We start from the raw sequence: 27,204 nt of genomic DNA on the forward strand, positions 1-27,204 counted from the left end.
TACAGCTCTCGACCCGGGTAAGTGAAAAGTAGCCGAGAGGCAACCTGACCGGAAGATTCAGCTCAATCTTGATCCTGAGAGTGCCGGATTGTCACTAAAAACCCATCTAGTTCACCAATGATCTTCAGCGGGTAGGGGGAAGGGGGAGTGGGGAGGGGCAGGGGGGTGGGGGAGTGGGGAGGGGCAGGGGGAAGTGGGAGTGGGGAGGGGGAGTGGGGAGGGGCAGGGGGAAGGTGGGGAGGGGCATAGGGGGAGGGGGCGTGCAATCTGTTGTCCTTACCCAGTCTGGCCTACACGTGACTCCAGACCCACAGCAATGCGGCTGCCTCGAAACTGCTCTCTGAAACCACCTAGTGAGCTGCTCAGTTGTATCAAACCACTCAGGCAAACAGCACTGTGGGTGTGCCTGCACCACCTGGAACTGCAACGGTTCAAGAAGGCAGCTCACTACCGCCTTCTTGAGGGCAACTAGGGATGGGCAGCAAACACTTGGGTTGCCATCGGTGCCCATATCCCAAGAGCGAATTGGTTAAAAGGAAAAGGTCCTGTGGCTGTGCAGCTTCTTGAAGGAAGCGTCCTCAGGACAGATACTCTCCGTGTGAAAGGTCTGGAGGGAGAGTGATAGGGATTTGAATTAACAGTGGCAGTGTGCAGTCACGTTATCACTCAGCTTAATCAGGCTGATTACATTTCACCCATTGCTGAAATAAAGTCAACATAAATAGGTCTCGTGTCAGATTATATTTATAATTCTGTGACACGACATCTGCAAAGCCCCAGTCACCCACTCCTCCAATGGCCAGGGAAGCAGACATACCTGTGATCTCTTGTCTTTTATGCTGGAGCTATCAGCCGCACAGTCTGGGGTGGCCCACCTCCAGCTCTCTCCCTCTGCCTGGTGCTCTGTGCCCTTTTCTACAGCAGGGGAGTGAGGAGTGATGTGAGGCTTAATGAGGTAAAGTGGGGATGAGGTGACTGGTGGTTTTTGCACACCATTGAATGTAGGTGAATGTATAACTGTAAACACCTTTGCTAATCTGGTTAGATCATTAAAGAGTTTCCTACACTGAATCCAGCAGCACGGTACAATGCTGCTGCTGCTACCCTCCTGGCCTTCTCTCGCTAGGCTTTCCTTGTGGTAACAACAAGGTTCTTCCTCACGTTGCTGAGGGAGAGTCTCTGGCTCCTCGTAGCCCCCACCAGTACATCAAGAGGGATGTCATTGAAGGGGCTGGTGAGGGTGGGGGTGGCATGCCCCTTGACCATCCTGAATCGAACATCAAACTTCTCACTCCCTCTCGCAATTCAAATTCCTGACTCCAAATGCCACCTTTGGATTTTCCCTTGAAATAGTGAAGTTATGATTGTGTCAAGCGTGTTCTGCACCACTCTCGCGCTGCCATGCAATCAATGCCAAACCCAGAAACGAAACAATAATTGGGTTGCCATGTTGAAATCGGGCATCCCAATGCATCGAAACTACTCCTGACTTTGACGTCACCTGCTATTCTTGCTCCTGCTCCAAACCCGCCTCTCGGTTATTATCTCTGGACCCATCAGTGTAAAAACTAGTGAGTTACTTTAAACTTTTGTCAACAGTCCTCAGCTGGATTATTGTGGACAATTCGAGGCACCACACTTCAGGGAGGATGTCGATGCCTTTAGGGAGGGTGCAGAAATTTACTGGAACAGCCCTGGAGATGAGCTACTTCGGTTATTTGATGAGACTTGAAGAAGATGGGATTGTTCTCCTTGAAAGAGAGATGGTTCAGAGGAAATTTAATAGAGGTGTTCAAAATTGTGAGGGGATTTGATGAGACTGTTCCGAGTGACAGAAGGATTAGTAACCAGAGGACACAGATTTAAGGAACCAGAGGAAAGACTAGATTTTACTCTATGTAGCAAGTCGTTGTGATCTGGAATGCGACACCTGAAAAGATGGTGGAAGCAACTTCAATAGTAACTTTCAAAAGGGAATTGGATAAATGCATGAAAAGGAAAAATTTTGCATGGCTACGAGGAAAGTGCAAACAAGCTGACAAATTCAATAGCTCTTTCAAAGAGCCGGCACAGCCATGATGGGCCAAATGGCCTCCCCCTGTGCTGTTTGGTTCTGTAATTCCGTGAACCAAATATAAATTGGGAGATGAAAAGAGTCAGAGTTGGTCAGAGTAGTGCATGGCTGTCTCGTGACCAAGTGTGGCAATGCTCATCTTGATTGGGATATTCATAAATGATCCAAAAAATGCACTCTAATGTAGTTATATTACCCCTGGGGGACAGTCACCGCAGTGATCTAGGATCTAAGACCAGGTAGCAGGCATATAATATTTACAAATAAAGGACCACTAGACTGCAGGAAGTTGTTCAACTGCACTTCAACAGAAGGCGAGTGTAGCACCTTTTAAAGAGAGAATACTGAGCACACCCGTCAAATATATACCAAACCCCACAGCCTTGGGCCAAATATGTGTCACCCTATGTGGGCTAACGCGCTGATTCTGAGAGGGAAAATGGTCTGTACTGGTCCTGCAAGCAGAAGGGGCCCAGCCAGATAACTAACTGTAAGAAAATGCAGGAACACATGAAAGGGAATGATCAGATGGGGCAAAGCGAGACATGGAAAGAAACACAATAGCTGAGGCCCAACCATGTAAAACCTCCAAGTGCAATAACAGTGAGAGTGTGGCCAAGGGAGGAGATGGAATCCATAACAGATGCAATGCCTTGAACAGTGTGAAATTGGAAACACCTGAATAAATACTTCCTTCCTCCACCCAATCCACTGACAAGGTTAGACTTGAGTAGCATTTCCCAGACAAAGTTATTTTGAGAAAAATCAGTCACTTCTCTGTAAATGAGATGGAAGACTTGACAGGATAAATGAACTCGAAACAAGTAACACCCCTGAGATAGGTGGCATTTATCCCAGTGTGTTGAGAGAGACTAGAGAAGAGAGTTGTGAAGTACTGACAGGATCTCCAGCTCAGAAACAGGCTCTTCGGTCCAACTGTTCTAGGCCTGTCTTTGTACACTGCCTGAGCCTCTTCCCACTCAAGTTTCCCCCTCCCCACACACCCCCCACTCCCCCGCCAAACACATCCCTCAAATTTCTTCTCTCTCATGTATATATTATTTTTATTCTTTCCTGGGATGTGCACATTGCCAGCAAGGCAACTGCCCTTTTACTGAGTGGCTTGTTAGGCCATTTCAGGGGACAATTTAGAGTCATCCACATCACTGTGGGTCTGGAGTCACATGTAGGCCAGACTGGGTAATGATGGCAGATTTCCTTCCCTAAAGGACGTTAGTGAATCAGATGGGATTTTGCAGCCATCGATGATAGTTTCATAGTCGCCATCAATGAGATTGGCTTTCAATCCCAGATTTATTAATTGAATTTAAATTCCACCAGCTATCATGTGTGTGGAAACCCTTGGGGGTCCCTGTGTGGAAGGGGTTAATTCAAGGCTGCTTGTGTCCCCAGGGCATTAGCCTGGGCCTCTGGATTACTAGTCCAGTGAAAGCATCCCATGACTCAGGAAATTCTTCTTCCCACGATGAGTGGACAGTCTGTGGAATAAACCCCTAGGTAGAATACGTAGGGGGTGGTGCAAAATCCTTAGAATAATGGCGAATGGGAAATGTTGGGATCTCTCTGGAGTTCAGTGGGTTGAATGGCCTTCCTGATCTGTAATGACAGTGCAGTGCAACGACATCACCAAGAGATGAGCACCAACTCGAGGACCAGCTTTCCTTGCAGGAGAGCTCATGGCATTAAAACTCTTTGTGATTTTTTTTTTTGCATTCCTACAACAGTGCGATGGACTCAGCGGGAACGAGTCTATCGCCTTCTATTTTTGCAAGGAGCAGCTAAGATGTTGCAGTGAAAGGATGGGATACTCAGAGGAACACAGCTCTCCAGCAGCCTCAGTAATGGAGTGCGACAGCAGTGACCTGTGGGACTGAGTGGCTCTGCTGTTAATGGATCTCAATTCAAGGTTTAGCCCAGACTGTCAGGCATTGCTGCTCTTGCCATTTAAGGACCCGTCATACAAGAAGACCTGGATTAACCCCTTCCGCTCAGGACCCCGCCAAGGGTTTCGGCATTTTTAAGATGCAGATCTGACATGATTCAGTTGAATAGCAGAACAGGCTCAATGGGCTCTGAATGCCCTCCACCTGTCCCTCCTGACAGATACCAGGCATTGAGAACGGGCAAAGAAAAATCCAACCCCCCGGCATCCTCGTTGGTCCATGTCTATAGGCCCCTCTGTCCCTCCCCCCTTACTCCACCATCACATGACCGCTGAGAATTCCCTCAGAGTTTATCCCACTTTGTAACTTCATCCAAAACCTGCCTCAACCGTTTAACGGGCTTCTACCAAAGTCATGGTATGGGGGGGAGGCGGGGGATGTATACCAAAGGAATTCCCGGCTATAATCTAACCCCCACCACCCCCCCACCCCCCCCCCACCCCTCCAGCCTTGAAAACACAATGAGGGACAGCTACACCACCCAGATGCCAGTCGCAATGTGGCAGATTAAATTGATGGATAGTTGACCTGCGTACAATAAAACCAGATACAGGCAAAGTGCTTTGTGTGTTTTTAACCATCGATTAACACAAGTCCTGTTTTCTTAATGCTCCTTATCGCTCTAACCTCCTCCAGCTCTCAAACCAGCAAGGCCTTGGTGCTCCTCTAATACTGCCCTCTTGTACTTATCCCACCTCCTTCACGCCACCATTGGAGGCAGTGTCCTCAGCTACCTCGACCCTAAACTCTGGAATACCCTCCCCAAAGCTCTCTGCTTTGCCCTCCGGGGGGTTTGGGGGGGGGCGATGGCAACAAGTTAATTCAGCCAGGGCCTGGCACATTATATGAAAATCAGTGGGTGATCAGTCCATCAATCAATGGTTCAATGGGTGGCCTGTCATTACTGAGCACTTTGATTTATGGGGCAAGGAGAAGACTAGGGAGTTTTATTTCCCCAGTGATAGATTACGTTCCTTGGCCAAGATAATGGGCGAAGGGGAGAACGGTAAAACTGTCCCAGACAGAAGTGCTTCATTTTCAGCCTCCTCGCACTCGCAGCCCCTTACCCAGGTGTTCCTGAGACCCACAGGCTCGGCAAACATAATCCTGTCAGCAGGCACTGACGAATGACCAGCTCCCTGCTGCACAAAAAAAAAGGCCTCCCCTGAGCTGTAACATGTGGAAGACTTGACAGCTCCTGCCCTCCCTCCCTCCTTATTCAGTATGGCTCTGCTCCCCCAACTCAGATCGGTGAGGCTCAGAGAGAGAGAGAGAGAGATGTGAGGAAACTAAACAAGATCACAGCGGATAAAATGCCAACAAACATATGAGTTAAGTGGCCTGAGAAGAATCAATGTCTTGGGAAATATCTCCGGGAATGTGCCAGCTGATGTACTAGTGAGTATTAAAAGATTTATTGGTACTCATCATAACCACGTGCCAGAAATCAAATCAGTAAACGTTTAATACAGCAGTAAATAACAGTTCTGATGGTGCTGATGTGAAGGTTCTGACGGGGTGGTGGCTCTGGTGATGGTGGGCAGGTATGATGGTTCTGAAGTGAGGTGCTGCTGCTGAAGGTTTTGGTGGTAATGGTTCTGAGGGGGAAGGTTCTGGTGGTAATGGTTCTGATGGTGAAGGCTCTGGTGGTAATGGTTCTGAGAGGGAAGGTTCTGGTGGTAATGGTTCTGGTGGTAATGGTTCTGATGGTGAAGGTTCTGGTGGTAATGGTTCTGGTGGTAATGGTTCTGATGGTGAAGGTTCTGGTGGTAATGGTTCTGATGGTGAAGGGTCTGGTGGGGAAGGCTCTGGTGGTGACAGTGCTGCTGGTGAAGGTTCTGATGGGGTGGTGGTTCTGATGGGGTGGTGGTTCTGATGGGGTGGTGGTTCTGATGGGGTGGTGGGGCTGGTGTGACTGCTTTGGTGGTAATGGTTGTGACGGTGATGGTGCTGGCATTGGCCACCCTGTGCTGCTGATCCTTGTTTCCTGGTTACATTCCATTAGCATTGACCGTACAATGAGCTTGACTGATGGGTGGCTTTCATTGTGTCTGCTGCTGTTAAATACCATGAGCTTGGTGAAGTTATAATGGACGGGGCTAACGTGTGCTTTCCACCCTTAGAGCCTTCATTTCGGCTGGAGGTGATGCTCTGCCTGTCCACAGAGGTACAGTGGAGCAGAATTATCACAGGGAAGTGTGTATGTTAGGGTGCAATTGGGCACAATTTGCACTGAGGATTGCACTAATTTAGGAAAGTGTTTGTTTTTGTTCAGGATTCTGCTCAAACCATTTTGGATATCGCCCAATGTGAGATCTGCCATGAATCCGCATTCAGACAGGGTTTCAATATATTTACATTTTTTCTTTCAAAAATGTTGCTTCAAAAAATATTCTGTGACATATTTAAGTTTGGTACCATAGTACAGTTTTACCAATACAGCTGAAAATAGGCTTACAGCGAAAAATTAGCAATTTAATCGGCCTGTGGTAGCTCACACCCGTGAGAAACTCCATCTTAAACAGCTGAAAACAATTTTAGGAGACTGAACGGGATTCCTTGTTGTATTAGGATCCAGGAGACAGTCACTCAGTATATTAAACACCGTTATCCTGAAGAATGTTAGAAACATTCCAGATAGTGCCCTTCCTCCCAGAAGAACCAGCAAAAAATGTGCTCCTTTAAGATTCACAAACAGTTCTGCAAATTAGCAGAAACCCACACAGCCAATTTATTAAACTATCGCAAAAAAACTCGATTTGCTCTTCAGATGCCACTCTTTCACGCTGGTTTAGCCAACTGCAGGCAAATTGCAAACAAAAAAACCACAGAGCACTGGAGCAGAAACCCAGGGCCCAGAGTGTTCAAGTGAAGTGAGATAAGAGAGTGCGGTATGATTCGACTAATCTCCAATTCCAAGTCACATCTCCTGCATTTTTGTACCCTTCTATTCTTCTAGCATTGTTTGTAGTTAAAGAGCAAAACTGGCAGCAACTTGGAAAGTGGAAAAGCGCAGGCACTGGAGCTCAGAATGACTGAGGGCTTCATGGAGGCAGCACTGCAGCAGCACAACTGAGGTCCAATTCCCCCACTGATCCCACTCCCCCACTTCCATGGATCCCACTCCCATCCCCTCCTGAAGGTGCTGACTCTCACTGGGGTACAGTTCCATGGTCCCCACTCCCCTCCACTCCTGAAGATGTTGACTCTCACTGGGTACAGTTCCATGGACCCCACTCCCCTGCCCTCCTCAAGACCCTGTTCGCACTGATGTTGGATGTTGTGGTGCTGCTTGCCTCTTAGACCATGAAACACTTATCCTAATTGAACCTGAGACAGCCCTCGCCCACTGTTAACGCACACACACTGTCCAGTTGGCTATAAAGCATTCAGTAAATTAATGCTTCCCTTCCCCTCAAATGAAAGAAAAATACTGGAAGGGGGGAAACTATATTACAACCACACTTCGTAAATGCTTCATTAGCTGTAAATCACCTTGAGATGTCCTGTGGTGTTTGATGGTGTTGTATAAATACAGGGTTTTTTTTTCTCTCCTCTCTCTCTCTTTGCATCTTTTATTCTCCCTATCTTTCCCTTGTCCCTTTTGTTTCTTACCCTGCAGTTGGCAAAGAGTCTTTGAAAGCAAGAAACTTTTGAGCTACCTTCGGACCCTGTGCTGACTGTACAGCAGCCACTTGCAGTGCTGCAGGGATTGCTCTTGCTGTGTCGGTGAGGGTAGGTTTGCCTCGCAGCTTCCAGCCAACTGTCCCATGGCATGCGGCACTGAGCTCCACAAACTAATAAGCTCCCGAGTTCCAGCCCTTGGGTTAATTTGCCTCAAACAGGGCAGTAATCGGCATGCCGTACGGGCTGGGGAGAGGGGGAGGCGGGGTCAATTCACTGGTCACCCCCGGTCCAATTTAACATCAGATGAGTATGGAGGCTGGTTCAGTTTAGATGTCCCCTCACGCTTGACTATCCTGCTAAAGGGCGTGAATGAACCTGGTTTGCGATCCCATGAGAGTAGCTGTTATTTCTGGCGCGCCATATTTGTATCTCCCAGGTGGTGGGCTCTGTCCGCGTGGGGAACGTTTCTCTTGCTCCTTCGCTTTAGGTCTAAGGTGACTGGGGTTGAATTCTGTTTTAGGGAAAAAAGGAACATCAAGGAAAGATGCGTGTTTTTCCAGTTCCACAGGGCACCTGGCCTTTCCACATTTCTCCTCAGCGAGTCCCATACAACCTCAACACTTTAAGGTCAAATCTTCCCTCAAGGGAAAAACACATGAAAAGGCCCAAGGTTCAGCTTCATGAAATTACTTTTCCTGGTTTGGAACCCCTTCAGTAAGGCATTCCCTCCTCCCCCACCACCACCACCAACCCCCCCCAACTTATTGGAATCCCTCAAAGGTTTAAGGAAAGGGATTGGTGAGAATTCCAGAGCTTGGGATTCAGGCAGCTTAAGACATGGCTCCCAGTGGAGGGGAGGGTGCACAAGAGAGGCCAGAGTGTTAGAAATGAAGTGTTTGAGGGGGAGTTGCAGGGTTGGAGAAGGTTACAAAGGTGGGGAGGGATATCATTTTAAACTGGTGGTATTAGGCATGCCCCCCACCTTCCTCCCCCCACCTATCTCTAGGGCCAATTCAGGCTAGCCAGCACAAGACAGGGGAGAGCGGTGAGTGGGACTTGATACAGGAATAGTTTTGAAGGTTATGATGTGAGGCTGACTGTGAGAGCACCTAAACGGTCAGGCAAGGACAAGAGTTGAGCAGCTGAGCTTTAGGGCTGTGTTACAGAGGTGGAAGTACAATGAACTGATGTTAGTTTGTTTTTTTGAGTTTCCTGGTCAACACCAGAAGAACTCAACTTCTCTACTTTGAATTAGTGCCGTGGGATCTTTTACTTTTCCACCTGAGAGGGCAGACCTTGGTTCAAAGTCTCACCCATAAGACGGCACCTCTGACAGTGCAGCACTCCCTCGCTACTGCACTGCAGTATGAGCCTGGATTAGGAGCACTAGTCCACCCATGGTTTCCAGAGGTAAGTGCTCTACCAGCTGACCCAGATTGGCACTGTGTTAGTGAAGGAGCCAGGCACAATGTTTCCTTGCTTCTCACAACACTTCCAATGTATATACATAATCTCATGGTTCACATTTAGGGCATCAAAATAGTTTGCAAACTGTTTGGGGTTTTGAGCTGAACATGTGTGCTGTCTGATGAGGATCCAGGGATAACACATGCTGACTTGGTTGAAACCAACAAGCGAAAGTTGAATTCCAGCATTCCCAGGAAATGCTGTCATCATTTATATATGTCTGGGGCACTCGTTGTCTCTGTGCTGCAAAGCTAGGACTTTGACGGAGCGACAGTGAAGGATTGGCAATATCGTTCCAAGTCAGGATGGTGTGTGAATTGGAGGGGGACTTGCTGGTGGTGGTGTTCCCATGTATCTGCTGTCTTTGTCCTTCCAGATGGTAGAGGTGACAGATTTTATCAAAAGGAGGTTTGATCGTTATTGCAGTGCATCTTGTAGATGGTAACACTCTGCTGCTATTATTCATCGGTGGTGGATGGAGTGAATGTTTAAGATGGTGGGTAGGATGCCAGTCAAGCGAGCTGCTTTGTCCTGGATGGTGTTGAGCTTCTTGAGTGTTGTTGGAGCCGCACTCATCCAGGCAAAGGGAGAGTATTCCATCACACTCCTGACTTGCGCCTTGTAGAAGGTGGACGCTGTAGATGCTGAATCAATTAGGCCTGAAAATGGATGTCGTTGGAGTGCCAGGGCCAGACCCAGCCATTGCACACAGTTTTATCTGGTAATATTCAGGAACTGTAAACTAAAACCACAATTCGTCTCCAGCCCTGCCTGCAACTTATTGACATGGTGGTGTCAATATTTTTATGAAAACTATGATGCTTTAACAAAAACAGCTTTGGTCCTTGCTGCCTTCTGTACATAAACTAGTGATTATTAAAGAACAAAAACATCATCCTCTGAACTGTGTGTATGAGAGATAGAGAGAAACCACTTTATGTGAGGTTAGATTGGTGTTGCTAATTGTTGTTGTTTTAAGTGCTTTTCCAGTTCAAGATTCTTCCTAACCTCTTTTCCATTTTGATAGGGACAGTTTCCATAAGCGGACATGTGCCACATGAACTGAAACCCATGTTTCTATTCTCCATTTAGAATAGCTTGTTTAATAATTAATTCTGAATCACAATAAATCACAGGCTAAACTACTGAGTCGGATTTATTTAAATGTATAAGAATCCATAAAAGCAAAATAAAGAATAGAGCACAATACTAACTTTATGTAACATCCATATTTACACAGTATTTATACTGGTGTGAAAATTTAAACTTTTAAAGAGAGAGCCCAAAATGTTTATAGTCTTTGTAGCGGATTCTTGGCAAGATTCTTTGCCTAAATTGGAAGGCAATCACACCTTGATAAGATAGTTCTATATGACTGAATAATAAAGGTTCCTAGCATATCACTGGTGTGATGAAATTTTTCTTGAAATTATTGCTTTTCAATAGTCAGGAAATCAAATGCTTTATCATTTGATGTATAAATGGTTTGCATGAGGTTTCCTCAAGACTTAATGGTATATAAATTCAACATCGTAGTATGCGATTCATGCTCCTAAAATGGCCATGAGGTTAAGGGTGGGGTCACTTGGTGCCTGATCTTCATCTACGTTCAGCCCAGTGATGAACCTTTATTTTGTCAGCAGCCCTGACAAAGCAGGCGTTGGGCCCCTTCAATGCTGCGCCATTTGGCTTTGGGTGAATGGTGCCAGCACTGCTCTGCTCAGAAAGGGACAAAGACCTGAGTCGTTTCTTGTTTTAAAACTTCATGCGCACCTCCTCGCAACCCCACAGCACTCCCAACTCCTGTGACTGGGAAACATCACTCTGCCCGTGCCCTGAGCAGCAAACGAACTGGCTTTCGCTAAACCTGTGCGTTAATTCATTGCAAGTCAATGCTCACTGGGGCTCTGACTGGCATACACAAGGGTAGATTTTATCAAAAGAAGTGCTAACAGTGCACGCCAACCCTGCATATCAGAAAATTGCGATGCGCCTTCTGCTCAGTGGTATTCTGTTTGGTATGGGCCCTAATAAGTTGCAATGGGAAGTGTATTATTTTGCTGCTAAAGCACAGCTGTGTCCTTTGAGGCCAAAAAGAGTCAATGTTGTTTGGTAAACACAACCTCTGATCGAGCAGAGTCTAACTGCTGTTTGGGGAGGGAGCCTTGCAAATGGAAAAATCCTTGTAAGCATCAGCACCAGCCTTAGGTGGCTGAGATAGTTGGCATTTTTCAAAGTTGCTTTTCTGCTGTGTGTGTGTGTGCGCGTGTGTGTGTGTGTGTGTGTGTGTGTGTGTGTGTGTGTGCGCGCGTGTGTGTGTGTGTGCGCGCGTGTGTGTGTGTGTGTGCGCGCGCGTGTGTGTGTGTGTGCGCATGTGTGTGTGCGCACGCGTGTGCGTGTGTGCGCGTACGCATCTGTGTGCGTGCATGCGTGTGCGCGTGTGTCCGTGCATGTGTGTGCGTGCATGCGTGTGTGTGTGTGCGTGCATGCGTTCATGCGTGTGTGTGTGTGTGCATGCATGTGTGTGTGCATGCATACGTGTGTGCGTGCATGCGTGTGCGTGTCTGTGTGCGTGTGTCTGTGTGCGTGTGTCTGTGTGCGTGTGTGTGTGTGTGTGTGTGTGTACTTACAACTCTTGCAACCGTTGTATCAGTGGAAAATGAAGCCACCCTCTAACTTTGAATGACATTAAGTATGGAAGCAGTCTAACTAGTCTGTGCTGGTGTTTATGTTCCACGTGAAGCTCCTTCTGCCTTATTACAGCTCACGTATTTTTGGAGACACGTTAACGACTGCAAAGGCTGCACGGAGAAAAATATTTTCTCTATTTTATATTGTACCGTGTACACATTTCCAAGAGCACAGTAGCTACCTATTCTTCCCAGGTGATTCTCAGCAGCAGGGTCCGCACGTTTCTAAATCAACTTCTTTGCTTTCACTCAGATTAACGCAGTGAACAACGTCAGTAGTACGGAGGATATTAAACCACCACCCGGCCTGAGCGGACTTGGGAACATGAACTGCTACAGCCCCAACTCGATTGCTAAGCATATCTGCGCGATATGTGGAGACCGATCCTCAGGTAATACTGCAACCTGCCCTCAAATCTTTGCACTGACAACAAGAGCCTACCATCAGCAAACATTCACCTCAAAGATTTCAGCCATAGTCCCTCAGCGGCTCTGGTTATTCCCATCAGTAAGGGCTGTTGCGTTTAACCCTTGTTGTTGCTGCATCTTGTATGTTGTTCGCACCGGAACCAGATCGGATTCCAACCCGGTAATGTTTGATTCTTTGGTGACGTAATTGGCTGTCGTTTTTAAGCATGAAAGGATACCCATGGCAACTGATGTGGCCTGAACAAGTGAGTACAGTCATAGAATCATAGAATGATACAGTACAAAAGGAGGCCATTTGGCCCGTCATGTCTGTGCTGTTTTTTTTTGAAAGAGCTATCCTGTCTCTCATATTTTCCTGAGCATTCCCCATTCTCCCGCAATGTTTTTTTTCCCATCAAGTATTTATCCAGTTCCCTTTTGAAAGTTGCTATTGAATCTACTTCCACCACCCTTTCAGACAGTGTATTCAGGATTAAAATACGCTGCAGTGAAAACTTTCTCCTCATCTTCCCTCTGGCTCTTTTGCCAATGACATTTATCTTTATTTGCTCTGTCAAGATCCATAATAATTTTGAACACCTCTATCAAGCCTTTAGCCTTCCCCTCACGAACTCCTTCATCCTTGGTATAACGCATTTAAATCCACACCCTTTCCAAGGCCTTGACATACAAGCATACGAATTAGGAGCAAGAGTAGGCCATTCAGCCCCTTGAGCTTGCTCTGCCATTCAGTAAGATCATGGCTGATCTGATTGTAGCCTCAACTCCACATTCCCACCTACCCCCTGATAGAACTTTGACTCCCTTGTTAATCAAGAATCTATCTACTTCTGCCTTAAAAATATTCATTGACCCTGCCAGCACCATTCTCTGGGGAAGAGTGTTCCAAAGATTCACGACCCTCATGGAGAGTCCATCTTAAATGGCAGACCCCTTATTTTTCAACTGTGTCCCCCAGTTCTAATCGCTCCCATCCTTCCAGCATCCACCCTGTCAAGTCCCCTCAGGATCTTGTATGTTTCAAATAAGATCGCCTCTCATTCTTCTAAAATCCAATGGATACAGGACCAGCCTGTCCAACCTTTCCTGGCGGACAACACCACTCCCGATCCCAGGAATCCACCTAGTGAACCTCCTACGTCCTTCCTAAATGCCCAGAATCCGGCATAATGCTGCAGCTGAGGCTTAAGCTGCGATTTAGAAAGGTTTTGTATAATCTGGCGGAAGAACTAGTGGACCACACACTGGCAGAAAGGGAAAGCTAGCAAGTGCGGATGGCAAGTTAACACTCAACTTTTAGCCCTAGGGTTGTGGTGGTTGATTGGGCAATGTGGCAACTTACTGAAATAATCCCTTGTTTAGTTTGTGAGTGGGATTTCTCATGATCTCTGGTTCCCGCTATGTGCGGTGTGGTACAAGCATGGAATTTTATGAGCCTGCATACATGATGAAACACCCTGTCCCCGTCTGTAACGTGAAACGCATGCTGGCCAAGGCTAAAAGCAGGAAATCTTAATCCTGATCTTATTGACAGTGTTGTAATTGTATTCCATTCCCACCCTCCTCCCCCGTCTGATCCCTTTCAAAAACTCCAGAGTTTGGCCATGCCTGAGTCCTTCAGCCAAAATTTTTTTTTAAAAGTTCAGCATTTCCCAGAGGCAATTGCCCACCAAAAGCCTCTTGTTCATGCTGACATTCCCACTTGCAGCGTTGAGGGAATGCTGCACTGTCGGAGGTGCTGTCTTCCAGATCAGATGTAGTCTGCCCTCTCAGGTGGATGTAAAAGATCCCATGGCATTATTCCAAAGAAGAGCTGGGGAGTTCTCCCTGGTCTCCTGGACAATGTTTATCCCTCTGTCAACATGATCAAAACAGATCATTTGGTCGTTATCACATTGCTGTCTGTGGGATCTGGCTGTGTGCAAACTAGCTGCTCTAGTTGCGACAGTGACTACACTTCACAAGTACTTAATGGCTGTAAAGCACTTTGGAACATCCTGAGGTCATGAAAGGCACAGCTAAAATTCAAGTTTCCTTTTAATGTCTGCAAGAGTACAACTGATCTAAGCTGAACTTTGAAAACTATTAAATGATTGATGAACCCAGCAATTACATTCAAATCTCTTACATTATGAATGCTTTAATTAGGGCACTCTGAATTTCTAAGTGGGGCTGGTTAGTGGACCCACCACACACTTCAATCAACAGGAACATGAACAAGTGATGATTGCAATAATGAATGGAGTGTTTGCAAACAATCAGACTCGATCTTCAACAGCCCCTACTCAATTGCCAGCTATTCTCTTAACCACCTGAAACACTTCCACCATCTGAAAGTTGGAGGGTTCATTCAAAGCAACAGTAGGTGGGGGGTGTGTATCATTCCTGTCTGAATTGAGTGGCTACATGTGGAGGGTGGGTAACCCCATCGTCTCGGAGGGTAGGAAATGGGTTGACACTCCGTCAGCCATCCTCTGTTTGCTGCGGTTGGGGTTGTGAGCATTGCAGGCAGTCTCCAGTCAAATGCAGACACTAAACAGGAGGTGGTCAAGATCAGGCTTTGGGTCTGATAAATATAAACCTACATTTATGTAAATAAAGCCCTACTCCGTTCTTCAAAGTGGTCGATATATAAATAGGAGCAGGAGATTCCAGTAACAGCAAGTGACCTCTTTCTAGGTAACGTTAGTTGAGGAACAAATATCAAATAGTCTTGTGGCACAGAAACAGGCCACTCAGCCCAACTTTTCTTTATTCCTTAATGGGATGTGGGCGTCACTGGCAAGGCCAGCATTTGTTGCCCATCCCTAATTGCTCTTGAACTGCGTGGCTGGGCCATTTCAGAGGGCAGTTAAGAGTCAACCACATTGCTGTGGGGTCTGGAGTTACATGTAGGCCAGACCAGGTAAGGTTGGCAGATTTCCTTCCCTAAAAGGGTATTAGTGAACCAGATGGGTTTTTACGATGATCGATGATAGTTTCATGATCACCATCACTGAGACTAGTTTCCAGTTCCAAATTTATCAATTAATTTAAATTCCACCAGCTGCCATGGTGGGATTTGAACCTGTGTCCTAGAGCATTAGTCTGAGCCCCTGGATTGTTAATCCAGTGACATTATACACCACCATCTTCACACTGCCCACCACCATGATATACGCCCCACCACCACCACCCCCCAATGACCTTTCATCAGAACTGGAACATGCTATAAATGAACAACTTTTAAGCAAGGGACCAGGGAGAGGGAATGGACAAAAAGGGAAGGTCTGTAATGGAGAGGAGAGATTCAATGATGATGAGATAAAGGTAAAAGAGGAAAGGATTGGGCCAGGAAAATAAATTTTTAAAAATGATACAGAGGAGGTTTAGCTGACGACAGCAGAGGGGGAGGAAATTATGGAAAAGCTGGGAAAATTGAAAGGTACCTGTGGCTCAGGAACGTGTCAGATCCCATTCCTCCTGTTTGTCTTTATTTGTTTGACCCCCTACATTGTCCTGTTTTAATGTTCTTGGGGGCCTAGAGGTTAGGGGAAGGGCCACTCTTCATGTTGTCATTTCTTGTGCCAGAGAGATGACATCATCAGATTATCAGTGACAGGAGCTGTCAGTGTATTAATGGGGACAGGGATTTAAACTATATTCATCACCACTCCCACCCCTCCCCCACCATCACCCCTCAAGGATTTGGCCCACCAAGATACAACACCTCATCGCCTGACTACCTAATTGTTGAGGAGGGGATACTGATGGGCCTTATCCAAGTTTAACTTGTACAGAATCCTCGAATAGGCCATGCATGGAATGCTGTGCGCAGCTCTGGATATAGAGTCACTAGAGAAGGTACAAAAATGATTTACCAGGATGAAAGCACAACTATGAGGATATACCTAATCAGGAACAATTGAACAGGCTGTGTTATTTTCTCTAGAGTGAGCTGATAGATGTCTTTAAAATTCTGGAAGTGTTGGATAAGACCAACATAGAGATGTTTCCACTTGTGGCAGATGTTAATGGTTTGTTAAATATATTATTAGAATACACAGGTGTAGGGCATTGTTTAATTAAGTGCTTTGAGCACATATAAATAGGGGATAGCTGGGACACTGGGTGGGAGGGAGCTGTGAGACTGAACAAAGTCAATAAACTCTCTCAGTTAAGAAAAGCTCTGTGCCTTGGTTTTGATTTCATAAACCAGCTTGCATTCTATTAACAGCAGAGACCAAAACAACTGGTTATAAATGTTTGATGGTCATTAATAAAACTGATAAGGAATTCAGGTGATGCTCCTTTACCAAGAAAATGGAAATGTGGAACTTGCTACCACATGGAGTAGTTGTGGCAAATAGTTAGATGTAAGGGGAAGCTTGATAAATACATGAAGGAGAAAGGAAAAGGATACATTGACAGGCTGAGGTAAAGAAGAGTGGGAGGAGGTTCATTTGGAGATTAAAAATTGGCATAGATCAGTTGGGCCAATTGGCCTGTTAATGTGAATTTCTGTCTAATGCCTTTTGAGGTCAGTCTGGTGAGTGCTCACCCCTTCCTCGCTGCAGCTAACTTTCTGTCTCTCTCCAGGAAAGCATTACGGGGTGTACAGCTGCGAGGGCTGCAAAGGCTTCTTTAAACGGACTGTGCGCAAGGACCTCACCTACACTTGTCGTGACACCAAGGACTGCATAATCGACAAGCGTCAGCGAAATCGCTGCCAATACTGCCGCTATCAAAAATGCCTGGCCACGGGAATGAAAAGAGAAGGTAGATCCAGCCCCTTCGCCCTCACTCAACAAACAGCAAACTAGCTGACATCAAGCATTCCAGAGAGGGTTTGGGGTCCAATTTGGGGAGTTTTGTGTTTTGGACCTATGATCTGTGAGCCCCCCAAGAGTGCCTACAGCCACCCCAGACTGTCCCTAACCTGGGAGTGTTTGATGGGGACAGTGTAGAGGGAGCTTTACTCTGTATCTAACCCTGTGCTGTACCTGTCCTGATGTGTTTGATGGGACAATGTAGAGGGAGCTTTACTCTGTATCTAACCCAGTGCTGTACCTGCCCTGGGAGTGTTTGATGGGACAGTGTAGAGGGAGCTTTACTCTGTATCTAACCCCGTGCTGTACCTGTCCTGATGTGTTTGATGGGACAGTGTAGAGGGAGCTTTACTCTGTATCTAACCCCATGCTGTACCTGCCCTGGGAGTGTTTGATGGGACAGTGTAGAGGGAGCTTTACTCTGTATCTAACCCCTTGCTGTACCTTTCCTGGGAGTGTTTGAAGGAGACAGTGTAGAGGGGGCTTTACTCTGCCTCTAAACCCGTGCTGTACCTGTCCTGGGATTGTTTGATGGGGACAGTGTAGAGGTAGCTTTACCCCGTGCTGTACCTGTCCTGGGAGTGTTTGATGGGGACAGTGTAGAGGGAGATTTACAACAACTACTAATTATTTATATAGAGCCTTTGATGTAATAAAATGTCACAAAGTGCTTTAAACAAGTGTTATGGAGGAAAATTAGACTGCAAGAACATAAAGAGATATTAGGCCAGATAATGAAAAGCTCAGTCAAAGGCGTAGATTTTAATTTGTATCTTCACGGTGGAAAAATGAAAGAGGCCGACGGTGTATGGAGGGAGTTCCAGAGCTTAAGGCCCAGACAGCTGAAGACACGGCCACCAATAGTCAAGCGGTTAAAATCAGGAAGCCCAGGCTTGTTTGAGTGCAGATATGTTGGGGGATTATGGGGCTGTACATTTTCGAGACCATAGTGGGATTTGAAGACAATGGTGAGAATTTAAAAATCAGGGCCTTGCTTGATTGAGAGTGCTTGTCAGTCAGCAAGCATGGAGGTGATTGGTGAACAGGAGTTTAGGATGACCTCGTGTTTCCGGAGGGTAGATTGTGGGAGAGTGGACAGGAGTGTTTTGGAATAGTCACGTCTAGAGGTAATGAAGGCATGAGTGAGGGCTTCAGCAGCTGATGAGCTGAATCAGGGGCTCCTTGTCTCCACCACATAAACGATTTAAAATAAATGTAATGCCAGTCCCCAAAAGTTGAAGTATCCAGGGTGCAGAGATTTACCCTCCAGCCCTGAGTCGCTGAGTGACACCAGAATCACCTCAGACAGTGGCCCCACGCGAGGAACCAGAAACTACCTCCTAGCCCTGGAGTCACAGGGTCATTTGTCCAGCACCCTTGTAGCCAAGGGGACGGTTACCAATCTGCACATCCTGCTTGGCTCATTAGTAAAGGACAAGAGGGGAAGCGAGCGTTGATACAGCGCCAACACCATCGCTCTCATCAGCACTGTATCAGCTATAGAGAGTGATGGTGAGAGACCATCAGGGCCTGAGGTAGCTCAGGAGCAGGGATTCCCACATCAGCAACACACCCACTGTGACTCTCACTGGAAGGTGTGGGCATTGGATAGGGGCAGAATCGGGTGACCCACCCCTCCCTCCCTCCCTCAGCACGCTCAGTGGCTCGCTGCCTCGGCTCTTTGCCAAGAACTGGGGGACCTGGGCAGGGCAGCAGAAAGCAGTTGGCGACCGAGAGGGAAAAATCGAAAGGACATCCGATTACAGGGTGTAAAAGTGTCGTGTGTTTCTCAGTCCATCTTCTGCTTTCTACACAGTTTCCAATTTTCTTGCAGCCGTGCAGGAGGAGAGGCAGCGGGGGAAGGAGAGAAGTGACAATGAGCTGGAGCCCAGCAGCAGTGTCAATGACGACATGCCCGTGGAGAAGATTCTAGAAGCGGAACTGGCTGTAGAGCCAAAGACAGAGACGTATGTGGATGCCAGTCCAGGAAATTCGGTGTGTAGTACAGATTCCCTTCCACCTCTCTTTCTGCTTAATGTAAGAACAAGTATCAGTACTAATTTTTACTATTTAAATGTTGTGGAACTTTTTTTATTATTTTGACTTTTCCTTGTCTCACTGTGGGGGCTGCTGTCCCTCAACACAGCCCCCTGGATCAGCTGGATTTAGGGAGTCACTAAGTCTCCTTAGTTGACCAACACTGGGGAACTTGCTAGCGTTCTCACTACCCCCCTTCACCATCCTAGTCTATCTAATTCCGCCACTCACCCCTAAACAACGTGCTTCCCAATTTACGAGTGTGGGTCGCCCTGTCGCTTGATTCTCTGACCTGTGACCTTTGTTTCACATACCCTCTTGCTTTACCACTCGGGCAACTTGGGTTAGCTGCTAAGAATGTGATTTTAGGTTTGGGATCGCAGTGACCTCTGGCCTGGGTTTGAATCCAGCCAAGTCCAATGGGGTAAAGGTTACCTCATTCTGCTGACTGAGGTCCTAAAACCAAACCGGTCCTGGGAGTGTTTGATGGGACAGTGTAAAGGGAGCTTTTCTCTGTATCTAACCCAGTGCTGTACCTGTCCTGGGAGTGTTTGATGGGGACAGTGTAGAGGGAGCTTTACTCTGTATCTAACCCCGTGCTGTACCTGTCCTGTGAGTCTTTGATGGGGACAGTGTAGAGGGAGCTTTACTCTGTATCTAACCCCGTGTATCTAATCCCATTCTGCACCTCTCCTGGGAGTGGATGGGCTTTACTGATGGAGTGTAGAAGGTACCGGCAGAGGCAAGTGAGGAACACGATCCAGTTTGCTGAGCCTGGTACCTTCCAGCATTGATTATGACCCAGCCTGACAGTTCTACTTTAGCTGCAATGTGTGTGGGGTGCGCAGGCTGCTCCGAGGTGTGTGGAGTTAACTAATGTAAACTGTGGCAGCTTTAATGTATGAAGAGTAGAACAATCAGTCGCAGGCATCCTTAGCATAACCTATTGCTACCTTTCCACTGGAGGCTGTGTGCGAGTGTCTGGGTGAGCGCGTATTTGCAAATGTGTGTCTGTATGCCGGTAACTGCATGCCCATACGTCCATGTGCATGTCTGTCCACATACATGCATATGGAAGCATATGTGCATGCATGTGTGTGTCTCTCTGTACATGTCTGTGTGTATCCATGCATGTCTCTGGCATATGTGCATTTGTGTGCCTTCATGTGCGTGTCGACATGTGTGACTGTTTGTGTGTGCATGCCTGCGTATATCTTATGTGCGTGCATGGGTCCGTGTTTCTATATCTGAGTGTGTGTGCGCGGGTGTCCTGTGCCTATGTATCTGTATGTGTGTGTGCATGCCCTTGTTTCTGTGCCCATGTGTAGGCGTGCCTGCCTTTCTGTGTCATGTGTGCGCCCATATGTATGTTGAGGCAGTTTTGGCTGTGCTACCCTCACTGCCCCACCTCAAACCTGAAGGAAGGGCCTCTTCAGCTGAGGCAAGAGCAGGGGTGGGTGGGGGAGCTCGTCCCAGTCCCCTCCCCTTCAAGAAAAGAGAGGAGATTAGGTTTGGAGGGAGTCTCAGAACCTTGAAGAGATGGTTGGTCTTTTTGTTAAAGTCATATCTTTGCCTCTGTGAGGAAATGAAACAGCAAGATCAGAGAACAGAGAAAGCATGCCCTGCAATTTGTTTGAGCTAATTTTACATGAAATAGCCACTTAACTCTTAAATGAAGTGTCTCCTGCTGTGCCAGGTAATAGAGTAATTTAGATATTGCTCTGCTGAGTGCCATTTTGTGGTCTACGCTCAATTTCAGAAATCAGAAATAGGGAAAATAATTGGACAAAGTTAGGCGATGCAGCAGAGACTCCCACAGTGCCGGCTGTCTAAAAATCAGTTGCCTGCAAATATGTTTTCCTTGTGTTTATAATTTATAAGTGAGCTCGACGTAAGAACAGAGCATAACAAGGCTACATGCACCCGTTTGGAGTCTGAGTCATTGTCATCAGGGTGGAGCAACACAGCTGCTTGAGCACAAAAATGTCAGCCTTCAGGGTTTCCATAGCAACTGAGCACAGATTCCCATCTTTCTTCCATCCTGCTGCCTCCCAGTTTGAACTGTGGTGGTTTAAATATACTTGGAGTTGGCCTGAATTGAACCTAGGGCTGTCACTCTCACACTCAGATGAAAGCCAAACTGAATTTGGACACCAAACCTCTTTTATTCACCAGGATGATACTGAGCCTAAAAGGTTTATGTTATGAGAACTGGCTGCATTGACTGGGCTACCCTTGAGGGTAGAAGATTAAGGGGGTGATCTAATTGAAGTGTTTAAGATGATTAAAAGAGTTGTTAAGGTCGACAGAGAGAAACCAGTTCCTCTCATGGAGGGAATCCAGAACAAGGGCGCAAAGCCTGAGCTAGGCCGGTCAGGGGTGATGTCAGGAAGTACTTCTTCACACAAGGGGTTGTGGAAATCCAGAACTCTCTTTCCCCTGAAAAGCTGTTGAGGCTGGGAGCGAATTGAAAATGTCAAAACTGAACTTTGAATATTGAAAAGAGAGACATGTTGACGAAGCCTTTCATCTTGCACTGGCTCAATGACCTACTCTTGTCCCTCTGCCTTTTATCCTGTGCACAAAATAAGCTCCTTCCTCATATCTGTGCATGTTAAGCAAACGTTCACCCATGGATTGTTAAAGTTAGCGAGATAACCAAAACTTGAATGTCTAACTTAAGTTCGACCTCCCCACCTTTATGATTCCCATTGTTCTTAAACTGATTGTAGAGATGCTAAACAGTGACAGTGCAGTAACAGTGATGCAGTCAGAACCTTTTCCTTTGTCCAGACATTTACATCTCATTGGAAGCCTTTAGCTGGACATTAGATTCTGGACAGGAGGAGAAAGGGCCTTAGTAACAACAACAACTTGCATTTATATAGCACCTCTAATGTAGTAAGTATCCCTAGCAGCGTGTTGAACAAAATTTGACACAAAGGCACATGAGGAGATATTAGGACAGATAACCCAAATCTTGATTTGAGAGGTAAATCTTTAGAGGGTCCTAAAGGAGGAGACATGAAGAAGCTTTAATGAAGGAATTCCAGAGCTTAGGGCCTCATGCCTAAGGCTCCGCCACCAATGGCGGAGCGATTAAAATCGGGGATGCTCGAGAGGCCAGAATTAGAGGAGCACGGTTGGAGGGCTGTGAGGCTGGAGGAGATTCCAGAGATAGAGAGGGGTGAGGCATTGGAGTGATTTGAACAAAAGGATGAGAATTGTTAAATTCAAAGCATTGCTGAACTGGGAGCCGACAAGGGTCAGCGAGAACAGGAGATGATGATATGAGTGAATGGAGCTTGGTGCGAGTGAGAACGCAGACAGCAGAGTTTGAGATGATCTCGAGTTTACAGAAAGGGCAACAAATTGCCCTTGAGCACAACAGATGCCTGCTTGCTACAAAGAGAACAGACAGACCCAAGCCCGGCTGCTCAATGAGATGCCTGGGTTGACATTTATCTAGTGGGTTAAAGGGCATTCTAAAAAAGCAACCTAGTGATGCCACTGCAAGTGCTTTATGACATGTGGCCAGAGGGCAGAGACAGCATGGAGATGGCTGAAGCATGTTTGTTGCTTGCAGTCGAACCTGAAGAGGATGAAGGAAAGCGTACGAGAATTGAATCCTGGACAAAGCATCATTGACACCCCAGAAGAAATGTCTGGCTCATCAGGCTCTTGCCCTTTCCTCTAGTGATGCTCTGATCATTCATTTGTCTTCACTATAGCCTTAGTGGAGCTGTTGGAATTGTCTTGCTTCTTCCCTGGTTTTAGTCAATTCCCTCCTCAGTCCACATCTCAATGTTATCCATCCATCCAGATTTTCTTCTTCCTCTTCTGTTTTTACTCTCGATTTCTGCTTCAATTGTTGCCACAACAAGGCTGTCGCATCTTTGTTTCTAACATCCGTACTTGGTGATCTTCTCTCTCTAAGGAATCTCTTCAGATTCCTGAACTTTCTCTGTTGAGCTACCCTCTTCCTGTCCATCCCGCTGGTTCTGAGCATTCTCTGCCATTCCCACATTTCAGAAGCTGTCATCCACCTCTCATCCTCTTTCTTCAGAGTCCCACTCTCACATCCACAGAGTGCGACGCTCCACACTAGAGACTGGACTCGGCATTGTTTCAGCTTCATGCTGATACTTTTGGACCTCCAGATGCTACTTAGGTCACTGGTCACGCTTCTGGCCATAGATAATCTAACTTGGATTTCATTCTCGGGTGTAACTTTGGTGTTGACCATCAAGCCATGGTACTGGAATTTGTCCTTGGCCTCTATCTCCGTATTTCCCACCTTGACTTTTCTGCTGCCATTTAGAGCCACAAATTTGGCTTTTGCCTCATTTACGTGTAGTCCAAACCACTCGCTGAGACTTTTGAATAGGCCTGCTATACTCTCCAACTCTTCCACTGATCTGGCTATCTGTGTGGAGTCATCTGCAGATCTGGCATTCCATATCCTCCAGCCTCCTGTGTTCTGTTACTGGCCACTAATTCAGGGGAGACATTTGTACTCTGGCTCTTTAGAGTGTTCCAAATTACGAGTGATTTTGATGGCGTAGACAGCGAGAAATTGTTTCCAGTGATGAAGGACTTAGAATCCAGGTTTACGGTAATTGGCCAAAAAATCAGAACTTTGAGAAGTGATCTGCAAAGGGCGGTGGAAGCAGATTCAACTTGAAAAGGGAATTGGATACAGAGTAGAAAAGGAAAAATACTGAGAAAGTGGGGGATAAAAGAACAAGGGAGTGGGACTGAGTGGGTAGCTCTTTCAAAAAGCCAGGACAGAGATGATGGGCCAAGTGGCCACCAACAATGACCTCCAGAGCAACCCTAATCTTTGCGAAAGAGTTTGAGCTCAGCCTGAGGTCAGTCCAGAGGCCACCTGACTCTCGGCAGCCTGCTACTGCACACTCACTCACCACAGGACAGTCTCTAGGGAGTAATAATGGATGCTTTTTCACTATGCCAGAAGTGTAATGCCCAGAACTAGCATAAACTTCACCTTCGCATAACACAATGATTAGCAATCCTACACCCTTTTATCTCCCCTCTATCGCGGGGAGCAATATCTACAACTAAATAGGCGTTTACAGATAAAGGAAATGTGGAATCTGCTTGATTTATTTCTCTCAATCATCTTTAATCCTTTTTTGTTTATAATCATTTTTTTTGATTGAATTTCAAGAGTTGACATTTAGGGGGTGAATATTGACCCCACTGTGTCAGCCGATGAGTTGTTGCCGAGGAGTTGGCAAGTGGGGAGCTCACGGTTTGAATTTACAGAAACCTCAAACTCGTGACCAAAAACTGCAGCAAAGTCTCCCGATATAGGCAGGATTATTTCTCCAGAAAAATGCAATGAGCGGAGGATAGTAATGTACAAATTCTGTGTGTTGAAATCAATCCCAGCTAGTCACATACAGCAGCATGGTCTCCAGGCGTGATTGATTGGGAAATTACACAGTAGTCTCCATTCTGTTCAGAAACGATCATATTACTATGCAGTCTTATATAATTTGTGAGTACTTCATACATTATGTCAGAAGGGACTTGAGGAGGACTACGTAAATGATACGTGAAGGATTCTGGCATGACTATGTCTGTGCTCAGCACAAACCAAGTTTAAATCTGGATGGCATTTGTTCCTGGCGGTCTGCTAACTGTATTTTAATGGGGCACAGATTAAGGAAGGTTTAGTCCTGAATCTGTTATCCACGGTTCCATTAACACCTAATTGTATTTTAATGGTACCTATCATAACAGAGGTCAGATTAATGATGCAAAATTAAAATATTGTTGATGCTGGGAACCTGAAATTAAAATTCAAATGCTGGTTATATTCAGCAGGTCTGACAGCAGCCACGGAGAGACAAACAGACTTAACGTTTCAGGTCAATGACCCTTCATCAGAACTCATAGTAATGCTATTGACCATAAGGGAGTTTGAATCTGGGATGTACTGAACTTGTTTACTTTCGCATTTATCAACCAGTTGATTTGTATATAGAAAAAGAAATGGGAGACCTGACAAAAACTCATTATTAACGCAGTAAGAATTTGGCAGGCATCTGTCAAATGGAGCACACGCCCTCTTTCATGTTGTCTGACAATTCGGTTAATGAGGGAGTTGGTGTAAAATGGCCAAAGTCGAATGAAGCACCTATTGTAACACCACTTGTAATTGTCCATCCCAATGAGATCAATTCGGAGAGGCATGAGATAGGGGGCAGCCAGTTCAAAATCTTCCAATTTGTCACCAGCAACATTATAATGTCCCCAGGAGTGTCAGTGTGTCTGTGAGCACCCTCATGAATCACGATCATACAAAGGTGCACAGGAGCTGGAGCAGGAAACTGGAAACAGGAGGAGGAGACTGAGCATTTTGGAGAGGGATCGGGAATGTTAGGACTTTGTGGGGGTGGGGTGGTGACTGGAGATGTCGGGAGAGAGATGGTAAAATTCAAGATGTGGAATCTCGAGACAGGGTTGGGAAACGATGAGATGGGGAATCGGGCGAAAGGGCTGGGGAATGTCGGGGCTGTGGAGTGTGGAGCATTGCAATGGGGAATGTCAGGGTGTGGAGTATTGCGATGGTTATGGGGAATGTTGGGTATTTTTTATTCTTCCATGGGATGTGTGTGTCACTGGCAAGGCTAGCATTTGTTGCCCATCCCTAATTGCCCTTGAACTGAGTGACTTGCTAGGCCATTTCAGAGGTCAGTTAGGAGTCAACCACATTGCTGTGGGTCTGGAGTCACATGTAGGCCAGGCCAGGTAAGTACAGAAGATTTCCTTCCCTAAAGGACATTACTGAACCAGATGGGTTTTTACAACAATCGATGGTAGTTGCCATGGTCACCATTACTGAGAGTAGCTTTTAACTCCAGATTTGTAATTGAATTTAAATTCCACCAGCTGCCGTGGTGGGATTTGAACCCATGTCTCCAGAGCATTAGCCTGGGCCTCTGGATTACTAGTCCAGTGACGTTATCACGTCAGGATTGAGATGGAGAATGGCATGACAGGGATTGGATGAGACTTTGACCAACTAAGAAGAAGAGATTGGGCAGGGTCGCAAATAGGAGGGAAGATTTGGCAGAGAGACAGAGTGGGGGAAGGGAAGGAGAGTGAGTAGAGGAGGGGGTTTGGGGCAGTCAGTGGGTGCAGTTTTGGGGTGGTCAGTTTTTCGGGGGGCAGGGGGTGACTGTGAGAGGAGGAGGAGAGATTCAGTGTTGCGAGTGGGCAGGTTTATTGCTCTGTAGACTCTCAGTTTGGTGGTCAGACTTACTCACCTTCATTCCCAGACTGATGTTCAAAGTCTTCCAGAGGCTACACTTGCTTTACCAATCCTTGCATGTGTCTCATCATTGATAGAAACAGACTGAGAGAGTGTGCTGTCAAGGTAAGTGATCTTATCCACTGCTGGTAGGTTCTGGTCATGGGCTGAAACCTTGGACCCGAGATAGGGCTCTCCTGGAGCAGGCAGCTACATTATTTCAGGTTACTTTGTGCTGATTGTAAGGCTGAAGTTGTTGTATGTATTAAAGAACAAGCCCACGCTACATTGCATGTCCAGCTCTGAACCAGCAGCTAGTGCACAGTCAATGGAAAATAGGAAATCTCAAAGTATGACCTTGGAGCCTCTGGTCTTTGCCGGAGTTGTCTCAGATTGAGCAGCTTCCCCTCCACGTGATATCTGATTTGATGCCAGGATCACCATCATGGAAGGTACCGGAGAGCAGGTCGGAGAAAAACAAACTGAAGAGGGTCGGTGTGGGCATGCAGCCCTGTTTAACTCCATTAGTGACTGGGAATGGGTCAGGAAGACTCACCATCACCCAGGACAGGTGGGAGCATGTCGTCATGGAGCTGTCGAACATTGTGATGAATTTCTCAGGGCAGCCAGATTCCTCCATTACCTTCCAAAGGCCCTCACAGTCTACTGTGTCAAAGAGCTTGGTCAGGTTAACAAACGTGGTGTAACGGCCCATGTTCTATTGTTGGCATTTCCCCTGGAGCTGTCTAACTGAAAACACCATATCATTGGTTCCTCAACCTTTCCTAAAACCACACTGACTCCCTGGCAGCAGATCTTATTTGAG

General features: G+C 46.5%; 1 protein-coding gene across 5 annotated transcripts in view; it reads left to right on the forward strand.

The window, feature by feature from the left end:
* LOC121289081 (retinoic acid receptor RXR-gamma-A-like) overlaps positions 1 to 27,204 on the forward strand; it is a 356,162-nt gene that overhangs the window by 201,950 nt on the left and 127,008 nt on the right. For 4 of the 5 annotated variants that reach the window (XM_041208080.1, XM_041208078.1, XM_041208076.1 and 1 more), the window contains 3 exons: positions 12,076 to 12,214; positions 16,830 to 17,009; positions 18,894 to 19,096. In XM_041208080.1, the coding sequence (XP_041064014.1) occupies positions 12,076 to 12,214; positions 16,830 to 17,009; positions 18,894 to 19,096 (522 nt within the window). The remainder of the gene's footprint in view (positions 1 to 12,075; positions 12,215 to 16,829; positions 17,010 to 18,893; positions 19,097 to 27,204) is intronic. The other variant, XM_041208077.1, reaches the window with a different exon arrangement.

This window comes from Carcharodon carcharias, chromosome 16 (genome assembly GCF_017639515.1).
Source record: "Carcharodon carcharias isolate sCarCar2 chromosome 16, sCarCar2.pri, whole genome shotgun sequence".
In the NCBI taxonomy this organism is placed as follows: domain Eukaryota; kingdom Metazoa; phylum Chordata; class Chondrichthyes; order Lamniformes; family Lamnidae; genus Carcharodon; species Carcharodon carcharias.